Raw genomic sequence first — 22,289 nt, 5'->3', positions numbered from 1 at the left:
ACTGCTTTATTATTTGAAATGAGGACCAATCTTTGACTTAGATTCATATTTTCAAAGCAAGGCACTCATGGTGACTTACTGCAAAACCCAAACAGGCATCTTGCAGATGAAAATAGCTTTTGCTTGCTAACTTTATGATGTATTTTATGGAGACCACAAGCATGGTGAAAACATGGGAGAAACAGCTGTCTACTTGAATGCAAAAGCCCATTTCCAGCAATGCTGTTGAGAAGGGCTGTCTTCCAGGCTCATGCAAAAGTATGGCAAAGAATTGGGCCCAGGAGGCCAGATCTTCAGCTGAAGGCAGGTAACTAATTGAGGCCTGATTATAGAAGATCTGCCTCTCAGTCCTGGAAAGTGCTGATTGCAAATCTTTCAACCTGACTACAGTAAATACATGGCTAGACTCTCTGAATTTATAAGGCATTGGCGCTCTCTTCATCTTGGTAGATGCAGGAGCGTAGGTGGTTTATTAGTCTTTTGTGATGCTGAAAACTTCGCCTTTGTTTTTGGAAGGGCAGTCAGAGTGCCTGGACTAGCTAAGAGTAATTTTGAAACTGGCTGTACAATTTTGTGCACCAAGCCCTCAGCAGTGTGTGTAAGCAGGCATGGTCCTCACTTCTCACCCTGTAAAAGAATAGGACTGCCAAGAGGTTTAAAACACAATTCCTGCTTTTTTTTTTTTTTTTTCTTAATTTTAATCCACACTGGTACCTTGTCATAAAGGAAGGCTTCCTTTAGCACTTTCACTTGCTATTCTAACCAGCCACGATCCACAAATTTACAGTAAATCAAGACTAACTTTGAAGCGAAGAACCATCTATGAGTTTAAAGTTATGTTGAGTGCTTCATAGGATTTGGACCCAATATATAAGAAGAAATAAAGCACAATGCAATGACTTAGACTGGTAAACTGACTGCATAACCCTGTTAACCAGCACTGCTGCTACTGCATTTCAAGCAAAACAATCTTTGTCTGCATCGCTGCCAAAACTGTATTTCATAATGTGTTAACTCCTTCATATTTTGCTGCGATGACATCTTCTTGTGTCAGCAAAACAATGTTGGAACTCCAACACATTCCCACTGGGTTTGGCTGGGTGAAGCATTTGCTCCCTGCACCTTGCTGTGCTCAGCAGGCTGCTAGTCTGCAATACCTCCATGTGCCTTTCCAAAACCAATCATTTTCCATCACGCCCAGCTAGGAGTGAAGCAAGCACAAAACTGACAGTAGGGACATTACTTGGCTTTTAGGCTTGTGTTTTCACACCTGTGACACTTCAGTGTTTGTCTCTGAATCACACAGTGACTGAGGTCTGCTCTCTTTGTGTAAGACAAGAAACCATGAAAAGGTGCCAGCAGCAACTTTGTCCATGTTATTAAGTCCATTCTTCCCTTCCAACAGCAGCCCACACAACTCAGAGTTATACAGTGTGCTGGAATTGTCCAAGAAAAAGATTTCAGCTGTAGATTTTACAGAAAAAGACCTGGTTTGAACCAGGCTGTGATTGTGAAAGACAATGCAGAAGCAGGTCATTGGGATTGAGGCATCTGACCTCTCTGTAGGTCCCTGTAATCTCATGCTGGATTATCTCGCTCTCCCTGTTACTGCAACCCTACTCTGCTCCCAGAGGAAAGCTCAGTGCTGAGCATGGCACAACCCTTGCCACATGCCTTTAAGACAGTCCAGATTCAACACTTCATTGTGTCTGTCCATTGCTATTAGGTAACTTGTCAAGCTTCTACCTGAGCTTTATCTTTGCCTTGGCGATCTCCTGGGTAGGACTTGTTTTTCACATTACTAGAATAACAAGTCCCAACCCTTTGGGTCCCTAAAAGTAATAAGGAATAACTAAAGGGTTTACCTCAGATTACATTCACCACATTAGGCCAATGTTGAGAGAGTGCTGAATACTTACCCTTTGATTTATGTTTTCCCTTGTGGTGTCGAGTGACATCAGATGGTGCTTTCAATAAGTACCAGGAATTTTCACCAGGCCAGCTCATGAAGTGGGGAGAGAAGTATACCATGCATGACTGATGGTTGGTTTTGTTTTTCCCATAAGCAAAGTCCAGACTGGAGTTTACATGCCAGCTCTATGGAGGTGCTGAGCAACCACAACTCCCACTGAGCAGCCATTCAGCACTCCTGAGCATTTGGCACGCTAGAATTTGCATGAATAAACAGTATAAGGATCTCAGAGTTGAGCCTGATGAGTCATTTCAAAGTTGCACATATTCATAATTTTTCAGTATTTGCTTCCTTAAGCAGGACTCTACTTAAATCTGTATTAGGTTCTTGTAAAAAAGGGTGTGGAGATGAGGAAAGAGGTCGGTGGGATGGTTTGTCATAACATTTTCATTTATTAGGTCCCAGCAGTTATCCTATTTATGCTAGGAGAAAATATGTAGTCTAGGCCTTTTATGTATTTGAAATACAGTGAAGTCTACACATTGATTTCTGCTTTACCAGCATGAACCTCAGCAGCCTTTAGGTACAAAGGCTGGGATCTGAATTGACAAACTTTAGTCATCCAGAAACAAGATATCCACTCAAGCAAACTCTGTTCATCCCCTCTAATGGGAGTGATCAGAGAAAGGCACAACCAGAGGGTGATTTGTCCCATGTTCAAAGAAATGGATTGCTCTCTGGAGATACCTGTTTCACTCTAGTGACTCCACAGACACTCTGGATGACTGGGCTAGACTACATCTGGCTTTTAAGCAATTATACAAGAAAGATTCCAGCCAAGTATTTCAGGATATCAAAACACTCCTTGATAGGAATTCAGAACTTTGACTGCAGTATTATTTTATGAGATCACAAACTCCTAAGTTTAGGAAGTCGGAAGGAAAGGTGAAGGGCTGAATGGCTTCATAATCTACTTTAATGTAGATGGATGAGGCAGTTGGCTACAACCTATGTGAATGATTTCTGGAGCAACAATGCTACCCGAAGCAGGTTCTGCCCCTTGGGTCCCCATTCACCTCTTCCTGCTTTGGTTCCATGGTTCACTGTCCATTTGCATTGCTGCAGCTCTTTGAAGGGCTGTTCTAAGAATGGGAATGTCACTGGAACAACATCATTTTTTTTTCCTTTTTTTGAGGTGAAGGAAGATATTTTTAAACCTGGATCATTTGAATGATTTGATTTCAGCACAGCCCAACAAACAGCTTCCTCAGCACAAATGCCCTGTAAGTGGTGGCATCTGGGAAGCAATAAGAGGCAGGGCCATTTGGCAAAAAACTTCTGAATCACCTTTTCTGCTAGAGGAAAAACTGGATCCACACCCTTAGAGGCACATGTACTACCCAGTGCCTTTGCTGCCTCCTCTTTATCCAGCAGGAGAGCAAGGGCATGAATTTGTTAGAAAGTGTGGGTCTTGGAGAGAGAAGCAGTGAAAATACAGGTTTCTTGATTCCAGGGTTTCTGTAGCCTCAGAAAATGAGCTAGAAATTAAATTTAATTCCCATTTTTAGCTGGCTTGTTTAGAAACAACCCCCAATGTTGACAGAACAGGGATGATTAAAAAATGCTAGCTGGTTGCAAAGCAGTCACAGAATCTGTAGGCTATGTTTGTCTGCCTCAAATGTCAAGTGTTACACTGCTGGCACTCAACACTTCCAGGCAGAGGAAACAAAGGGAGCACAACAGGTTATTTTTAAATAGTTTAAACTTTAGTTCAAGCATTTTGTTTTCATATTTTTATGCAGTCTAGCTCCTTCAGCATAACACCTGGCAGCTGTCACTATATCACAACAATATTGTTTCAAAGCTAAGGGGCTGCTTATTTTGCATGGATCTTTTTTATCAGTGGGAATCAACAGAGCATTCTCCAAAATATTTGTTACAATTACCTGCCACAGAAATACATAAGGTAGCAGACAAAATTATATGCACAGACAAGCTCCATCAGACACAGAATTAGACATATCACTCTCTTAATAGTGGTCAGTAATTAATTTTAAAAGTCCATTGGGAGGAAATGCCTTTCTTCAATAGATCATCACTATTACAATTAACATTATATGGATAATGTCTAATGCAGAGTCTCTTACATAATGATCTCAAAGTGATAAAATATATTTCAGATGAAAACAGCCCAACTGTCTTATTTTGGTACAGGTTCCACCCATCTCCCATGGGACATGGAGGTCCAGACACTTGAACCTGTGGTGGAAACTGCATTAGAACATGGTGTGGGAGAGCAGCTTTCTTCTCAGTATTACTTGGGACAAATGACATACAGTTCCCCTATAAAAATCACCTATTTTTTTCATAACTTAAGGAAGAAAAGGAAGAAATAACATACTTGTGTAATATTTGACCCATTGCTGCACCTCATTGATCCAACTTTTTATTGAGAGTAATTAACTACATATTTGCATGAAACCTAGTCCTCCTACTGGCCAGGAAAATGGAGGAAACCCAACAGGAGAGTCTTAAAAACATGTGAATATTAAGGCTGCATGATCAGAACAGTCTGTCCTGCATCTATCCACACCATTCTTCACTCCTCTAGGAGTGAAGGTTTTTTGGGACCTCCTGAACAATGAGCCTTTACCATTTCTGCTCACTTGCAGGCCTGCTGGAGAGCTGTCTAGCACAGGGAGGATCCTATTGAGAGGCTGCCAGAGTAAGTGCTGGTCACGTACTACATGCTGGCCACCAGTGCCAGGAAGCTACTCATGAATACCAGCTCTTCCCTCTTCCTCCTACTGCTGCTTTGTCACACAAATAGATAGGAATTCAGATTAACAAGTTAAATGTGAAGTAAAGACCTTCCAAGAACTTCTCCATGTTGTAGAAATTTTGCTATTAGCTTTCAGGGAGAAGTAGCAAAAACAGTAGTGGTTTAATGTCCTGTCTGTCTCTGTCAGGCAGACTTTCCTTTGACTAATGTGGACTTTTGTATTTCAAAGCTTTTTCTCCCTCTGCAAACGGTACTTTTGGAAATCCAGTGAATGACACAGTGATAGTTCAGGCTGTGATTCACCCTGGAGCTCCATTTGTGGGATCAGATAACAGAGCCAGCATAGCTTTGAGATGTGTAGACACACACATCCCATGCTTGAAGGCTCATCCCGTGCTGCTCACATTGTGAGTGACTGCCCTGGGCTCTCCTAAGCCTGCAGGGGGTGAGAGTGGTGTTTGTGAGCTGTGGGCACAGCACAGCCTCTCTGAGAGACAAAACCAGTGGAGGTGCAGGACAAAAAGCAAGATTGTCAGCTAAAGCAACCTGTTGTCATTCCTTAAAGCCACCACATAACAGAAGAAGAAGGTCTTGGCCACAGTTACCACATTTTTTTCCCTCATCAGCTGTTGTTGCTACCACTTTTTCTTTGTGTGCTCATTTTTCCATGTCTCCAGTTGCCTGAATCTGCTCCTTACTGCAACCACAGCAACTGAAGCTGTTATCCACGCTATGACTCTGCTCCAAAACCCCAGAATTGCTCAGTGAGTAGCTCTGTGATTGCCCAGATGGATGTCTGTCATGTCAAATCTCACATTGTAATCTCTGCTTGCCCGTTAGCAGTGCTGGCCTGCTTGCACAGCACTCAGCCAAGTGATGAGCAAGATATTAAATCAAGTTTCCTTCTGTCCCTCTCACACTGTTCCCAGGTGAAGACCAAGGAAGCTGTGATAAATGCTGCTCATAGAGCTTAGAATTCAGTCACAGTTATTGACCCGGTATTGACAGGGTATAGAGTCACTGTCACCAGAGGCAAGCTTGGAACTGACCTGCATCTGGGCAGGCACCAGCTCAATTTTTCTTTAAAAAGAAATTTATTTATTTTCTAAAATTAAATTTTGAATTTGTGCATAAATATAAAAATGAATGCATTTTAAAAACAAATATTTTGTCAGATGTTGAAGAGGCTCATCAGCACTAATGGGGGAAATGACAGCTATATTTTCTTGGTAAGGCATTTTGTAATAGAATAAGTCATACAGCAAGTGTTTCATCATGAACAAAAACCACTTCTGTGTACAGAAGTGCTGAGCCAGGAGTGCTCTGAGTGACTGATCTGTATTTCGATCGCCACCTTCAGTGGCTGAGACAGACTCAGGCAGATTTTATAGGGTGCTCTCTAAATTGAAAAGAGCAGTAAGAAATTCAGATCACTTATCCCCCAGGACTGTGAGCTCCTCATTCTCTGCTCAGTCAAAGGCATGATGTCTCTGTTTGACATCTGTAGCATGGTTTGAACATTGCAGCACCTCTTGGCTGGCAGCCAGGGATAACAGGTTTTTTTAATTAGTCACTGGCCTCTTACTTAATGACCTGAGGATTATTGCAAAGATGCCAGGAATATATATCACCTAAAAAGAGATACAAGATTGAATCATCACTCTTTGATATGTCTGTCTCCTCATTTTCCATTTAATTTTGGCTGCACATGGTCTTATCTCCATTTTAGCCCCCCTAGTCCTAATCTCCATTTTAAAAGCCCAGCAGGTGGGCACTGCAGGGTGCTGCAGTCCAACCCCTGCCTGCTCACAACCCTGGAAACCCTGCAAGTGGAAGGATACCCTTCCCAAACATAGGGGTTCAGGCCCAGTTAACTAATTACCACCACGGGGATTTTCAATCAGCTAGGCTGGAATTTAAATGTTGATCCATCTCTAATGCTTACAGGACACCAGTGCTGCTTTCCAGAGGTGAGTGAGTGGCTGCACTGAAAGCCTGGCCTGTCTCAAGGCAGTAAGGTAACTAAGCAAATATTCCAGAAGCAGATGGTTTGTGTAGTTGTGACATACATCTACCACAATGTGATGTAAACCAGTAACAGTTCATCCATTATTAAAAAATATTTTTTGTTTACATTCTATTTTCCTTTCCAAACTCCTTCACAATGAGCAGAACAGGTGATGCTTGGAGGAGGAGGCTGAATGGAGGTAGAATTCAGTATTTAAATGAGCTAGTCACAGAAAGACAATGTCTATGTGAGCCTGGCTTTGTATTAATTTCAACAGGAAAAATAATTTTGTCCAAACTGTCATTGTGGAGATCCTTTTACTAGTAATAGACTGAAAAAAATGAAATATCCATAAATCAGATGATATCTATGACTCACCAGACAAACAGCAGAGCAGACTATTTGAGGGAAAACTTCAGGTAAAGTATTTGCCACTCATATTAATTATGAGAAACTGTTGTCTGAAATCTGGTCTTAATGCATTGCCCTCACGAGTCATCGCTGCTGTCTCTGAATCACCCAGGTAATTCTCAAAATTAAGGGAGAGGGAGGTGTTAAAAGAGGAACAATCAAGACTTTGCTGATCTCCTCTGCATGCATTGCCAAACTGAGGGGAAAAAAATTCACCTGAAGCACAAAGTCAAGAAACAAAATGGAAATTTACAGGCAAAATTTACCACCAACTGAACATCAGCCTGAATGGCCACAGATGTAGCTGCTATCACTGAGTCCCAACTCACTGAGTCAAGCTACAGAGAAGCAAAGGCAGAATTTCTTGATTGTTAACTGAGTTTCTTGCATCTAGTGTTTGTTCAGGTACAGGAATGCTCCCCTCCACACCCCCACCCCCCCACAGTGAAATTTAAGAGATGTTTAGGGAGAAGATTGAAACAGAGTTTGATTTGGACTTCTACACCAGCTGATTGAAGGGTCTCCTACAAAAAGCTCAGCTTCATGGAGGACAGATGACTCATTTTCATTCAGTCAAACCTTGCAGATATTTTCTAATGGTACAGGAATAAACTCATCAATTTTCCACCTAAGGAAAGGTAAGATACAGGTATATAAAGACCTAGATTGCAAATATCAAGCTGATTTTTGCTGTCTGCATTCCTGGATCTTTCATTAGCACTAAACATACGTTGCAGGGAGCAGAGAGCCTTTGGAGCAGCAGCTGGTGTCTTGGAAGAAAGCTACCTGGGCCATGCCCGTGGCTGATGCTAACAAACTTCCTGTTCTGCTCTGGGAGAAACTGTGGGACGGTGTGTCGGGAATAGAGACCCTTTCTTAGCCCCATTCCTGCAAGATCCAGTCTCACAAGAATGCCTTCTCTTGAGCAAGAAATCCCTCTTGGAACAGCTGGCTTGAAGTGGGTGCTTGTCTTCCTCACCTAAGCATATTGGCAAGACTGAGTTTCCAATTTGGTGAAGAGAACATTTCTTATTTGTGTTCTATGCTTGTGCAAACACTCCAGAGCAGCACTGTGCTAAAATGTGGGACCATGCCTTGTATAACCTGATGGAAAAGTGGAGGTATGTGAACAAAGAGCACAGTGCAATCTCTTGGCCTTATTTTGGTTTTCAATGATCTTATTTAGTCCATGTTGTCTGCACATTGACATGACAACCAGTCAGGTAAAACTTAGCTAAATACTGACCTCTCTAATGTGATTTAAAGATGTTTCATGGGAAAAAAAAAAAAAAAAGAAGGATCACCAGCTGAAATTAAAGTATTCAGCAGCAGGGCAAAGAGAACTACAGTACATGAATACAGAGAAGACTGTCCTTATGGTAATTCTGGCAGATGGCATAAGGTTGCAAGAAAGTAATAGAAAATTTTAAAACTAATGAAACAAGATTAGCATAGGCCATTCCATTAGTATTTCGCCTCCCAAACAGTTCAGTCGTGATTATATTTTATATCCTCGTGGAATTAAAGCACTGTACTTGCTGGCTGCAAAGGGAAATTAGATCAGGCTACTGTTTGTGGATGATTAACTTGCATTTCATTTCAGACTAAATGGAGTCCTTTGGAGCCACAGACAGACTCTTTTCTTATGGGGAATTTCAGTAACAGGATGCAGGGTCCAGCACTTCATTTTAGCTGAAATAAACCGGGTAACCACAGACTCAGACAACCCAAAACTTTCATGAATGCACACAAATTTATATGATTTCACTGCATGAGAGATGTTGCTGACAAAATATGATTAGGGAAAGTTGTGGGACTCCAAGATCTGCTTCTTCCATGCACTGGAAAGGGCTGCTTGCTAATGTCTGTGTCACTCACCACTAATACAGCCCTCCCCATGGAGCCAAGGCAGTTCATTGATGCTATTCCTGCTCCCTGTGCTGTAATCATTTGCTGCTGGTTGTCATCTCCCAAGGCTCAGATCTCCCCAGCTTCAGACACCGAACAGGGGCAGCTGGGCTGGGAGCAATGTCACCTCACACTCAGCAGGCAGGTGGGACAGGTGCCAAGTGAGAAGCAGCAGCTGCTGCTGAACTTGCTCTTAGTGGAGATGCCTCTCATTCTCTGTCAGAGGCAGAAGCAGCCCGTGGTGACCACACTGCTGATTTAGGCACTCCCCGAAGGAGGATGAGGCTGTCTGATGCAGAGTTACTTATTTTGTTCATGCTGAATAATCTTCTTTTGGCCTTTCTTACACCAAACAATCTGCACACTTGCGGGCTGTGGCTCCTGTTGCCTTATCCCTGCTCCCACACTCTGGAGGAAATTTATAGATGCATCAATACAATTTCTTAGAGTGAAATGACCCTTGAATAAAGTAAATGTCGGGAATTAATAGGGGAACTGATCTCTTTTTGCTGCTGAAAACCAATTAAAACCCTATTGGTGCATTCTATTAAAAGAGTCTGAAAATAAATTATATGCTGCTCTTATGATGACAGTCATGCAGGTTTATATTATTATTATAAATAATTATACAGTTATTCAAAGTAATTTTGTTATTTGGCTTTTGGGGCTTATCACACAAAGGAACAAGGGCAGTGACCTGATCTTTCATATGAAAAATGAAGACACATAAACTGTCTAACCAGCCACCTCACTATGCAAGGAGAATAAAACCATTTTTATGCAAATAGAATCTGAGACCAAAATGTCTTTTCCCTTCACCTCCTTTCTACTTCATTATTAAATAAATCATAAAGATGTCACTAGAGACCACACAGAGAGAGGTCTCAAACAGTAGAAATAAGAGCTTTCTGCCTTTATCTATTTTTTATTTTAAAAGGTATTCTGAATTTAAAAAATAAGGAGAGGGGAAAGAAAGCATGGTGCTCTTCACATGCCTGATTTCCCAGGAATAAAAACAACCTCTATGTCCTTTAGTAATAATACAAGTTTTCTAAACCAAACACAAGCAAATGAAGATTAAACGATGGTCCATGAACTTAATTGAGATTCACATTGTCCAATGCTCTTCAAATTCAAATTACTACCAGACAGTGAATCTTTTTGGCTAATTTATGCAACTAAAGTGTAGATGATAACTTCTGCCCTCTCCCTTTTAATTATTTTAATTGAGAGATATTCTTCAGTCAGAGTGCTGGAAGTTCTGCATATAAAAGCTGAATAATAGTTTGTCACTTTTCATAGATGCTCCATATCACGTACAGTGATGAGACCACAGTGCAGAAAGTGAGCAGGGAAAACCAATCATCTTTGTGTTGAAGAATAGATCAACATTGAATTTTTCTGTCATTTGAGCAAATACCCAAAGCTAACTACAACTGGTTTCAGTCAGATTTTTGGTTTTCAGTAAACAATATTAAATATCCCAGTTGTAATACAGAATTCTCTGTAGATCAGTTATATCACACTGAAAATTGAACACACATGTACGACTTACCTAAGAGGGGCACAAATTTGGAGCTGGAAGATAGTCATGGATATTGTCTACCAAAAAAGGGGTTATTCCAGAAGAGATGTTACAGAATAGTTAAGGTTTAAATTACAGAGTTTGTATTTGGGACAACTTCATTTGGTAGTGAAGTTCTTAGTCCTTGATCTTGTGGATATTTCAACTCTTAATGTGACCTAAGGAAAAAAAAATCCTTTGTCTAGATTGGGTGGGATTCCTGTAAATGCTGCATTTCAGGGCCATGATTGGTGCTCCATGCTCACTGGGAATGTGGGAGAGATTGCTTGAATGGCAGTAGGACCTGAAGGGAATGTGGGGTGTGCTGTGTGAGCTGGGGTGTGAGGGACCCCTTTCCAATATGTCCATGGGGACCTCTGGAGAGTGGGGCTTGAGCCATCCACCCAAGGGAGCATAGGTGATTTGCTTTCTGTGGTGATCCTGGCAGCAGGATTATTCAGTGGATTTGTTTTCCTGACCTTAACCCCTCTGATGCCAATTATTACTCTCCAGCTCTTCCTCCCCTACTTGCTGGACTGAACAAGCTTGGTGTTCTTCACACCTGTCAACCAACAGATTCTCCATCCTGCTGGTCATCTGAACAGCAACTGAAATACAAGCCCATATATCTGCAAGAGTAAATGTCTCTTTTCATTTTGAACCAGGGAGATGCAATATTTAACCATGCAGGAATAAGCTGAAGGGTGGCATTTGTGAGGAGGAAGAAATGATTTAGGCAGCTCATGTTGTGAACTAGCATGATGTTTTTGGATAGGAAGAAAGGGAAAAAGTCCTTTAAAGCTATATAGGAACATCACCAGATACACTATTTGAACTGTTAGTTAGTGGTAAAATGAAATATTTCCTACCCATGAAAGTACAAATCATGTATTGAATCAGAGTCCAAAGACGATGTAGTATGATAAGAAATGCCAAAAGTGTTATGCAGAATGCTAACTCCTGTGAGAAAATAAGAAGAGTGCTTCACCAGTGTTGTCATCACATGAAGTACTCATTATCACTATGTTCTGTCAAAAAGCTCTGTTTCCACAGCACTTTTCCATGATATACTTTAATTAGAGAAAGGGAGTAAATACAGTGGTGTGAAGAACATCAGCTGGGGTTTAAAAAAAAAGGGAATATAGCACTTCAGAGTGGGTTGAGTAAAGTCACATGCAGGAAAAATACAAAGTTGAAGTTCACATAACTGAAAATGATCACTGCTCCACGACAGCAGTCATTTCCTTTGTGACAGAGACACATCTCAGCTCAGATCCTTAAATCTGACCACAGCATCATCTCATGGCATCACCCTCACTCAGACATCCTGCTCTTTCTATTCTTCTGCATTTTTCTGCTTCTTGTGCTTTCCTATCTCTTGCTGTGTCTCCAGCTCACTGGCAATCCCATCCTCAGCTGTTTCCCCTGCTCCTTTCTCCCATGTCCCCAGAACCATGAGCTACTCTGCTCAGCATGCTCCTCCTCCTTCCAAAATGCCAGTGTCACCTGTGATCTGGGAAAATATTGAGATGCAGCACCCCCAAACACACATGCCAACAGGAACTGACATCTTTCCTATGTGCCTGTTTTTGCTCCTGGTATGCAGTGAAGAAAGCTGGATACCAGGCTGCTGTTTTTTTTCAGACAGCTGCCCACATCAAACACAAGTTTTGTTCCTTTTGTTCTTGCTGGGGCTGAGGGATGCAGACCACACTTAGGCAAGCTCCCAGGAAATTAACCTAGTACAGAACTTATGTACCTATGGTGAGGTTAGGCTGCCTGGTCATCAGTGTAACTAATAAGAGGAAACAGCTCTTAGGAAAGCTAAGAGGAAACAATAAATTTCATTGTGAATTTACTTTTTGCCAGCTCATGTAGAATATACTTAAGAAGACAATGTCGTAGTAGATTTGATAATTTTAAAGTACTTCTTGTTTTAATTCCACTCAAATATTCCCAAATAAAACCCTGACTTGAAAAATAGCCACTGAAATTTAGTGGTCAGATGTTGCTTTTGTTAAGAAAGTCAGCAAAGTCAGCCACCAAATTCAAGTATCACTTACTGAAACCTCTAGCAGAAGTGCCCCTTTTATCATATCTCTGTTAATTCCTTTTCCTAACTTTTTGCCTGTAACAGGATTGTTTATCTATTGTCATACAATTGCAGCCTATATAGCTGCTTATGTATGCTATATAGTCATCTCCAGACTTGAAGGAAACAGCATGAAATACTTAATACCCACTTTTTCTTTCTCTCTCTCTCTCTCTCACACACACACACACACACACAATCCCTTCTCATTGCACACATACAGGTAATTTCTTTCTTAAAACATGCAGCTAGAACCTGTAAATTACTATGGTTTGATTTACAGAGTGCTGCTCATGGGCTGGTCACCAGACACTGGAGCAGGACCTGGTGTAGTGTGCAAATCCTTGCACAGCTCCCTCAACTCTGTTCCTTGTGTCTTTGGGCCATGTGGAGTTTGTATACATGTGCTGAAGGAGGATTATTCAAATTCAGGTTATACCAATTCTAATATTGTCATTTTAAGGAAAACATTCTCCTGTACTCAACACATCAGTATCTGTTATCCCATCATGCTGCTGAGTGTCTAACACTGAACTGAAATGTATTTTCTTCACGCTCTCTTTTAATCAAGTCTCAAGATTCCTTGGAGCAAAGCCTCTGCCACAGATCTGAACCCAGGAAACCACACTCCTTACTGAGAGGCAACCAACCACACAGGAAGGCTCTGGGTGTTTGCACAGCTTCATGTTCACATGGGGAAGCACTCCAGGTGCAGCCACAGAGCTGCAGAAGGCAAAGCCAAGCCATAGCTGCTCCACCAGTCACTGTAGGACAGTACATACACAGACTGTCAGCAGGTGATGAGAGTAATCTCATGCACAGGATTTCTCTGCCACTAACACATGCAAATATCTGATGTGCAGCGACATCACTGGCCTCTCCAATAGCTCCTGTGTGTGAGTAATTTGGATAACAGCTGGCACAAGCAAGGTGCACCAGCAGGTAAGTACAAGCAACCACCAGCATGCTGCTTCGAAGCTATAGTCAGCCTGTCACACATTGAACCATCTATAAATGCAGTTTGTGCTGCTTTCACATGTTTGAAATTGCTCTTGTTCTTTAGCATGCAGAGGAAAATGAAGCCACATTTTCCTTAACATTGCTGTTCCCGCCTTGCTGCACGTGTCAGCCCTCTGGGATGACTTTGGGAGCACTGACCTTGGACGTCGCTGCAGTGGCATTACTTTCCTTACCACTCCCTGGTGCACTCTCCTCGATTGTTGCTGCTGTCGGGGCTTCTGCCTTCTTTGCACTTGTTTCCAGAGAAACAGGAGTCCCTACTTTCCCCAGCCCACTCACCGGGGTTGAGCTTGGGCTGCTTGGTTGCCGTGACTGGGACTTATACCAGCTAGGGTAAAACAAGGGATCCGTGGTTTCTGCTGGGGCCGGCACTTGAGTGTCAGACTCGGGAGTCTGTTGAGAACCACTTGGTGTCACAACAACATCCTTAAGCAGGACAGATAAAGAGAAGAACAAGCAGAGTGCACCACGTTACCTTCCTGCTGTAGTCACATTGTTCTGCATGTTGTGTTTGTTAGATAGCACTGCAAGGCATAGGTTTGTCCCACTAATATGATCTGAAAGAATTGCAATCAAAATGCAAAGCAAAAGCGACTATATCATTTGAATAACACAGACAAGAGAAAGAAAATAAATGAACCTAAAAATAGAACAGGAAGGTAGAACTAGGTGGGAAGGGGGTACTAACTGAGAAAGGAGTGAGCAATGGGTTCATCAATTCAGATAAACCCTCAATTCAATCCTAAAAACTTAAATTCTGCATGAGAGTCTCATGAACCCATACCAGCCATGAATGACAGGTGTAGGTACCTTCAGATGGCTTGTTGGGATTTAGGTTAAGAATAACACTTTTGCCAAGGAGTCTGTTGATACAAGCAGCAGAATAAAGGGAATACTGCAGAGAAGCATTTGCCCACAAGCCTTGCCATCAATGCTGTAAGCCAAGCACTGTTGCTCTGCCAGGAAGAGGAGCAGCCAGATGAACTGCAACTCTACCTGCATCAAGCTCTTGGGGTTTCTGCACACACAGTCTGCTATCACCACTGCATTTCTGCTTTGCCTTTTTACACCAGAAGGCAAAAACTCAAATACAGGTATCCGTCACACCACAACACCCACATACCATGTCTGACTTCATGCCTGATTATCTCCTAAAGGCATTTTACAATTTCTAGAGCAGCATGCTGTACCTTTCTCACTTAAGCCTTAGAAATTAGAGAATTCTAATGTTGGTGGGCAGAATTGCTTATGCCTAGTTCTTGTTTGCATAAAACCCTGCATCAGTTAGGGAACACAAGTTTAGTTAACTCAGAGCAAATTTTCAAATTTTGATTAAATCAGTAAAGCCTGATTTAAGAGCATCTTCATATGACTGGTGAAAACTCACACGTGTTTTTAGATCAAAGAAAGAATGAATCTATAGTATTTATTTTCACTTGTTTTAGGTAGGGAGCTTCCTACAATCAAATATCCTTTGTGTGCTTTCTTGTTTTTACATAGGCCTCCTCAAATATATTCACAACAGCCTTTACCCTTCAGCAACTTCACTGAGTAAATTGTCTAAGAGGAGAATTTGCTAACTTAATGGTATTCAAGGCAAACTAAAGTAGAACATGAAGTATATTTTTTAATGTACATCTTTTAGAATATGCAGCAATTATGGTCTCATTCTAATCAAATTCCCTAAGAAAAGTGTTGGCCTAAAATATTCACACCCTGAACCTGTTTGCTGTCAGGTTGTAAAAGGCAGTTTCCTCTCCTGTTTGGTGTATGATATTCCTGCATCTAGCTAGACATATCCCAAGGACGATCAGAGTAGAAGGCAGCAAGTGCCATTCACAGAAAACAGTAGAAGTATAATCTAAAAACTGGTGGTGGAAAGCTTCCTAAATCCAGAGAGAATGCCAAATTCTCTTGGTATAAATATTTTAACAATCATCTCATTTATAACAGTTAGTCTGAGTTAAATCACAGCAAGCAGAACATTCATTGTAATGCACTGAACTCCCAAATGGAGTCTTTTTTATTTATCACTTATGTATCCCATATATATCTTAATTGATCTAGCAGCTAATTTTTTGCCTATCGAGTGACACATGCACAGTTGAAGTAAAGTTGCATGTATGTGTACAAGGGCAATAAATAATTTTGCCCTCCAGTGCATTAACTCCCTTAGCCCTGCTCCTGAGTCACGGTGCCCACAGGACACAGGGGAGCATTTCTGGCTCTGCCAGGTGCACTCAGCAAAGCTGGCAGGGCAGTGGGGCAGCACAGACATTTACCTGACCAGCTGGGGCAGCCAGCACTGGTGCTGGAGTGGGTTCAGCCAGGGGCTCTCCCCCTGCACTCTGTGCTTCAGGGTCCTGCTGAGGTGCCTGTGGTACTCCCTCTGACCCTTCCTCCTCTTCCTCCTCTTCCTCCTCTTCCTCCTCTTCCTCCTCTCCTGATGATTCTGTGTGGACTTGACCCAAGCCTTCACCATCCTCTGTCTCCTCCTCTTCTTCTTCTCCCTCCTCCTCTGATAGAACATGTGTAAAAGGACAGGATGAGCACCATGTGAAGACGACTTCAGTCTTTAGGTAATTAAGAAGCCATTTGCAATTGCATGGCAAAGTCACTGACAATCTTCTGCCTGGCAGAGAGGATGTTGGTGAGGAGCCTGCTCCCACCAGCCTGGACTGGGCACTGCCATGGAGCTGCCAGCAGGAGCTTTGGGGCAGGGAAGACACTGAACACACATGCTGGTTAAAATCTTAAAGCTGTCCCTTTCCATGGGAAGGAGGACAGAAATTCCTGTCAATGCAGTTATCCTCATGAGGAATGTGCAGCACAGCCCTGCACGTTTTGGGGAGAGGCTACCTGGGATCTGGCACAATCTCATGAAAAAAGTCCTTCTTCCAATTCTAGGTATATGTTTGTTTTAATGCCATTGAAGCTGTCCTCATCATTCTTTACTGGGTCAGTGCTTTGCAATGCATGACTGGAAGTTTGAGATACCAACATGCCTAAACCAGACTGTCAAACTTGGTCAAACCATTGCTTTTGTGCCATCTGACAAATCCTGTGGTCTGCAGTCATGGCTCAGGTTGTTTCCAGAGGAAGGCCTCTAGCACTGCATTTTCTTTAATATAATCACACTAGTTATCCTAAAAAATTTGCAGGGCCATCCTAGCACTTCAAAAAAATAAACCTAGATTTGATTATAATTGATACATAATGCTCTGGTTACATTTTGGCATAGAGAGAAATATCTGATTTGAGGTTTCCTACTCAGTATTATCATGTGAATCACACATAGCTGCTACATAAGAAAGAAATTTTGGTAAAATAAATTACATACCTCTGTCAAAATCAATTTCTCGTATTATTTTTTCTTCTCTACTGAGGTTCACTGTGAATTGGTTCATATTCTCATACCCATCCTCTATTTTTTCCATTTGAAATCCTTTAGAAGCTTCAGTAATTCTAAAATAGAAATTGGTTATTGTCATTGGATTTGAAGATAAATTTATAAATTGTGATTATAAAAAACAAGAGTCTCAAGTTTAAAGACTTACTTTTGTAGCAATGTTTTGGCATTCTGTAGAAACAAAAAAGAAATAACTGAATTCATAAATGATTCAATTTTCTCAGAGATTTTATGCATTGAGAAATAATTCTTACAATGTCAGCTTTTAAAAGCACTAATAAGAATTTAATAAGTGACAGCCATGACATCCAGGAATGAGATGAAATTTGGATGGTAATTAGCATACACCTGAGTAAATCTTTTAGTTCTTCAAAGATGTTTTAATTAAAACAGGAATATGATGGGAAACATGCAGAGTTGATAGGAATAAACCCCAAAAGGAAATATTTTTCCTCCTTTTTTTTGGTTGTGTTTGTGGTGAAAAGCATCTGGTCTGTTACCCTCTTTTGGAGACACAAAACTCTATTTGTCTTGGAAGAATATTGTACTCTTCAAAGGCAATTATTTGATGAAAGTAAGTGTTGGTTGTTTTAATTTGGTTTTGTTTGTGGTTGGTTTGGGTGTTTTGTTTTGTTTTGTTTTGTTTTGTTTTGTAGAAATTGCCCTTCCTGCCTTTAATACAGAGGAATTGTAAAATTGCAGGACAGAAATTCTACACCAATGAATTCATTGGATGGGCTGCTAATGGTTCTCTACTCACCTCTCTTAAATTTACAGTAAGAAAACAAGAGACAAAAAAAAAAGTAAAGGTATCAAAATGTATCTTAGCACACAAATTATTGAAAAGTTAATAATTTTGTCAATTTACAAGTGAAACCTATAATTCTCAGAAGATCATGTACACACGAGCATATTGTCCCACCATGGTATTGGTGGGAAAATAAAGATTACCTGGAAAATGTTTGAATTTCTATTTCTTCTAAGGGGACCAGAAACTCATACACAGGATAGTATATTTTGTTGCAAATAGCAAATACTCATGTTCTTGATTTGGATAGTATTCACAAGATGAGTAGTTATTTTTCTGAGCTGATTCAGGTGTTTAAAAAAAAGAGTTTGTATACATGATCACTTGAAGATGAATGAACTCTGAATGGGCCTACAGTTGAGAAATGCTTAAATAATATATCAATAAACCCATCATTCTTTTTCTGTCTTGATTCATAGACTTTATACCTGCAAAAACACAGCCATTTCTGGTTCTTCCATGAACTGGATTCCTGATTCAACCAGTTTTGACACAGCTTCCAAGTGAGCAGCATACTTCTTCATCAGGGAGCGGACGTGTTCCAGTTTCTCCTCTTGGGTTCTAGTGATTATTTGTGTCATCTCATTTTTTCTTTCTTCCAGTACAGAATAGAGATAATCAAATTTTTCACACAACTGTTCTTTCTGTCGTTTGCAGCATTCCTGTGAATCATTTGGTTTATGTTAAACATGTTATGTTCTTAAAAGGGTTTCTATTTTTACAGTTACTTGGAAGCATTTTCATCAAAGAAATTCCTCTTTCTGAACAGTGCAAAGGATTCTGAATGACCCCAGAGACTTTTATAATTTTCAAAGTCCAAGCTGTTGGAACAAAAGTTTAAAAACTCTTCTCAAACTCTGAGTTTCAAGCCACTGAAAGCCCCCAAACAGGTTATTGTATAACTTGTGAGTCTGCTAAAAAAAGTAAAAAGGTATTTATGATGTCTGTAGTGATACATCAAAGTCTGAAGAAAAAGTAAAAGCTCCCACCGTATTAGCAGCTGGGTCCATTTGCGTGAACAGAATGGTTTTAAAAGCAGTGAGCATCTCAAACAGCTCTGGAGAATTTTCTTTTTCTGCCAGAGTACCTGGAACAATCCTGGCTGGGCTTGATTTTCACATACGCCCTCTTAGACTCTATTTGGACAAGAGGTGTCCATTATATTCCATTTACTGTGCACTGAATGAGGTAGAGGTTCTGCAAAGAAAATGGGGTGTGACAGAAGCACAAAGACAAGAAGGAGGAATCAGATTCCAACCGGATGTTCAGGCACTGATTTTCACACAGTTTCTTGAGACACTTCTATTGTCCCTCCAAGCAGACAGCAGCATCTTTCACTGAGTTAGGAGGATGGGTTTGATGACTGCTGCATTGAGCGCTCTCTCACAAGAACAGACTGCACTTGTAAAAGAGGATTTATGGGGAGGAGATGGGGGATAGATTATATATAATGTCTAAGGTCTACCAAATAGAAGTACTTGAGTCATCTGTGTGCCCCAGGGCATGACTTTATTGTGGTTAGACCTGGTTGTGGATGGTGTTGATTATTTAGATCTCTTTCCTAGGAACTGAGGCTGAATTGATTCCTCATCTTTGTCCCTTGAGGCATAATGCTGAGATTCTGGCAGCACAGGATTATTAACAGCGCCACAGAACTTTAAGTAGCGATAAGACTTATTATTCACAGCACTTGACCGGAGAGAATCCCACTTTTTTCTTGACTTTCAGCCAGAGCTCATTCCTATAAGTGGTATCATGAGCTCTGTATCATTCAAATGAGAAAGCCTTTCAAAGATCTGCATTTGGCTAAAAATCACTGTCTACATGAGGGAGGAGAGGGGATTAAATGCATATCTTGATGCATTGACCCAAGTATCCACCTCTGCTTCCCAATGAGGAGGGCTAGGCTAAACAGGCACTCCTTGCAGGGGGTACAGGCTTGTCCTGCCCTTCTGGGAGTCCTTGTCACTTCCCAGAAATTCCTGATTAGTGCAATTACAGGGTGTAGTTAAGGAAGTTTTCAAACCAAGTGGGTCATGGTTTCTGAGTGTCCTTCTATGTTCAGACCTCAAATAATCTTTTCCCACTCCTCTCCTAGCTTTCTCCCCATGAGATGTCGTTCAGATCACTTGGAAAACAACCTTAATTTCGAGACAGGTGTGTGCTATCTTTGTCATTTGACACAGGACAAATGTTAGGGGAAGAAGAGCAAGCAAGCTATATCAGGGTGCTCTGAGAGATCCTTCCCTGTCTTTAAGCACTAATAGATAGTATTTCCTGCCAGCAGATATTACAGAGTTGTGAATCTCATGAGTGAGAGTGCAAAACAGGTTTTTAACTGCAAATGCTGAAATATATCTGAAATATTCTCTTTCTGCATAAAAAGTTCCCATATGAAGCCTCTGCCTGATGGAATTACTCTAATCAGATTCTGTGCAATGAAAGAGGTTAACAAATACATGACTTTGCATTCTAAAAAGTTCTCAGCCTTTTTGTTTTTTAAAGCACAGCTACATCAAAAAGAAAGGAGTCCTTGCTACTGAGCATGAATCTCACTGCTTGTTCCAAAGGACCTGTATTGACTGGCCTATGCTCTTAGCATTTGAAAAAAACACTGTAATTTTCCCTTTGTTATTAGACTCATTTACAGAGCCAAACAGAACCTAATTATTGATTATAGTTTTCCGGTATTTAGCATTTTAAATTCCTTTCTCAATTTTCAGTATAATATGGGAATTAGGTTGACTCTTCAATCAGTTAAAAGCTGTACAAGTATTTTTTTGCTTTTCTGGTTTTTAAGGTTGGACAGGAGCAGTGGCTAAATGTAGAACTGTAGACTATTACTTATTCCAGCTAAATGTAAAATGATTTTCTGCTAAAGCAGATATGTATTGTTCTCTACAAAGTGTTAAGCAGAAAGAAGAGACAATCCTGGATGGTGTTATTTCCCTGTGTAAACATTTCTGAGTTCCAGCTGTAGGCTCTTGTCTTCAAGGACAAACTGATGTCAATTCAGACAAAGCTCTTGCATAGTAGCAAATGTGATTTGCTTGAAATGTAACATGGAAGTGCCAAGGTAAACTCTAAGATCTGTTTTCTGCAATCTTTGACTTTAAAGGTGAAACACCTGATAAAACATCAGAAGGTAAAATGGCTGCATTTTCTTTGGGCTTTAACTTTAAAGGTTAGATTTTAAACTGAGTGGATGACTCTGAGGAAGCTGGTTTCAGAAACTGTTGTATTTTTAAGGTATTTTTAGCACAGTGTTTTCTCCATACTTCAGGCTAGGTGCTTGAAGATTTGTTTCTGGTTCAGCTAGTTCAGCTTAAATGAGTGTAAGCTTTTGCTTTTGTATAATTCAAATTTCTGCAGTTAACCTACTTGAAAGGCTTATTTCTGTCTGCAAAGTCCTGATAGCAGCCAATTTCATCCTTGCAGTGTGAAGGCTTCCCAGCTAAAAAGTTCTGACTGCCATTAATGTGCTCTCTCTTTCACTTGGGCCAATGGATTAGTGTTCTTTGAAACAAACTCAGACATTTTCTGTTCCTTCTTGCTTGGAATTGTGTGCATTGATTGTATAATTGTTTTTTCTTACTAACTAGAATCTGTACATCTTGGATTAACTTATTTTTCCTTACCATTTCTCCTTTCTGCTCCATCTCTGAAGGGTCAATATAATTCTAATTGGGCTGAGAGAGATGCAACTCCTTCACTAGATGCTTCATCAAATTCTGATCACAAAATCAATTCATATGAACTCCTTTCAGCCCATTGTTCTGTGATGCTCAGATTGGTCAAAGTTGATGTTTATATTTGCTTTGCTGATGTAAAGCTCTCAGAGGAAGTGAAAACCACTTCTGCTATTGAATAACACAAAACTAATTCCAACTCTTCCAGAGTGAGGCCTTCACCAGAAAGTCCAGTAAGAACCCAAACTCTTCTCTCCCATGAGCAACAAAACAAGCCTCCTTAAAGGACACCATATTAAAACAACACTTCTGTGCAGAAGGCAAAGCAACCAAATACAGAACAAATACTGACATACCTGTGAAGCATGCTGTGCCTACCCTGTGGCTGAGGCTAAGGCTCTGTTCACAGGACCTGTCAGACTTCAGACTAACTGGTCTTTCATGTAAAGATCTTAGATGGTCTTAGATGTAAATCTAAGAATCTGATCTTAGATGTCAAATGAGCTGGGAGTTGATGGCATTTTGTGGATCTGCTTTTAACTTCAGTGAGATCCTATTCCACTAAGAATATTGACCAAGACTTGCTGATATGGATTATCCTTACTCTTTATCCCCCACCATATAGCAAAGGCAGAAGTGCTGAGTAGGGTGTACCCTTTGGCTGGGGCAGCACATCTTGGTAATGT

General features: G+C 40.8%; 1 protein-coding gene across 1 annotated transcript in view; it reads right to left on the bottom strand.

Annotated features, from left to right (window-relative positions):
* Positions 1–22,289, bottom strand: part of TRIM55 (tripartite motif containing 55) — a 36,716-nt gene that overhangs the window by 2,362 nt on the left and 12,065 nt on the right. Inside the window, exons 5-9 of the mRNA XM_071449196.1 lie at positions 18,343–18,576; positions 17,255–17,277; positions 17,038–17,162; positions 15,980–16,215; positions 13,836–14,123 (exon numbers count right to left, since the gene is read on the bottom strand). Of these exons, the coding sequence (XP_071305297.1) occupies positions 13,836–14,123; positions 15,980–16,215; positions 17,038–17,162; positions 17,255–17,277; positions 18,343–18,576 (906 nt within the window). The remainder of the gene's footprint in view (positions 1–13,835; positions 14,124–15,979; positions 16,216–17,037; positions 17,163–17,254; positions 17,278–18,342; positions 18,577–22,289) is intronic.

This window comes from Agelaius tricolor, unplaced genomic scaffold, assembly GCF_023055355.1.
Source record: "Agelaius tricolor isolate 1412-34295 unplaced genomic scaffold, bAgeTri1.0.p SCAF_2, whole genome shotgun sequence".
NCBI lineage: Eukaryota > Metazoa > Chordata > Aves > Passeriformes > Icteridae > Agelaius > Agelaius tricolor.
Note: the sequence above shows the minus strand (reverse complement) of the source record. Positions and strands in the feature narration are given on the sequence as shown.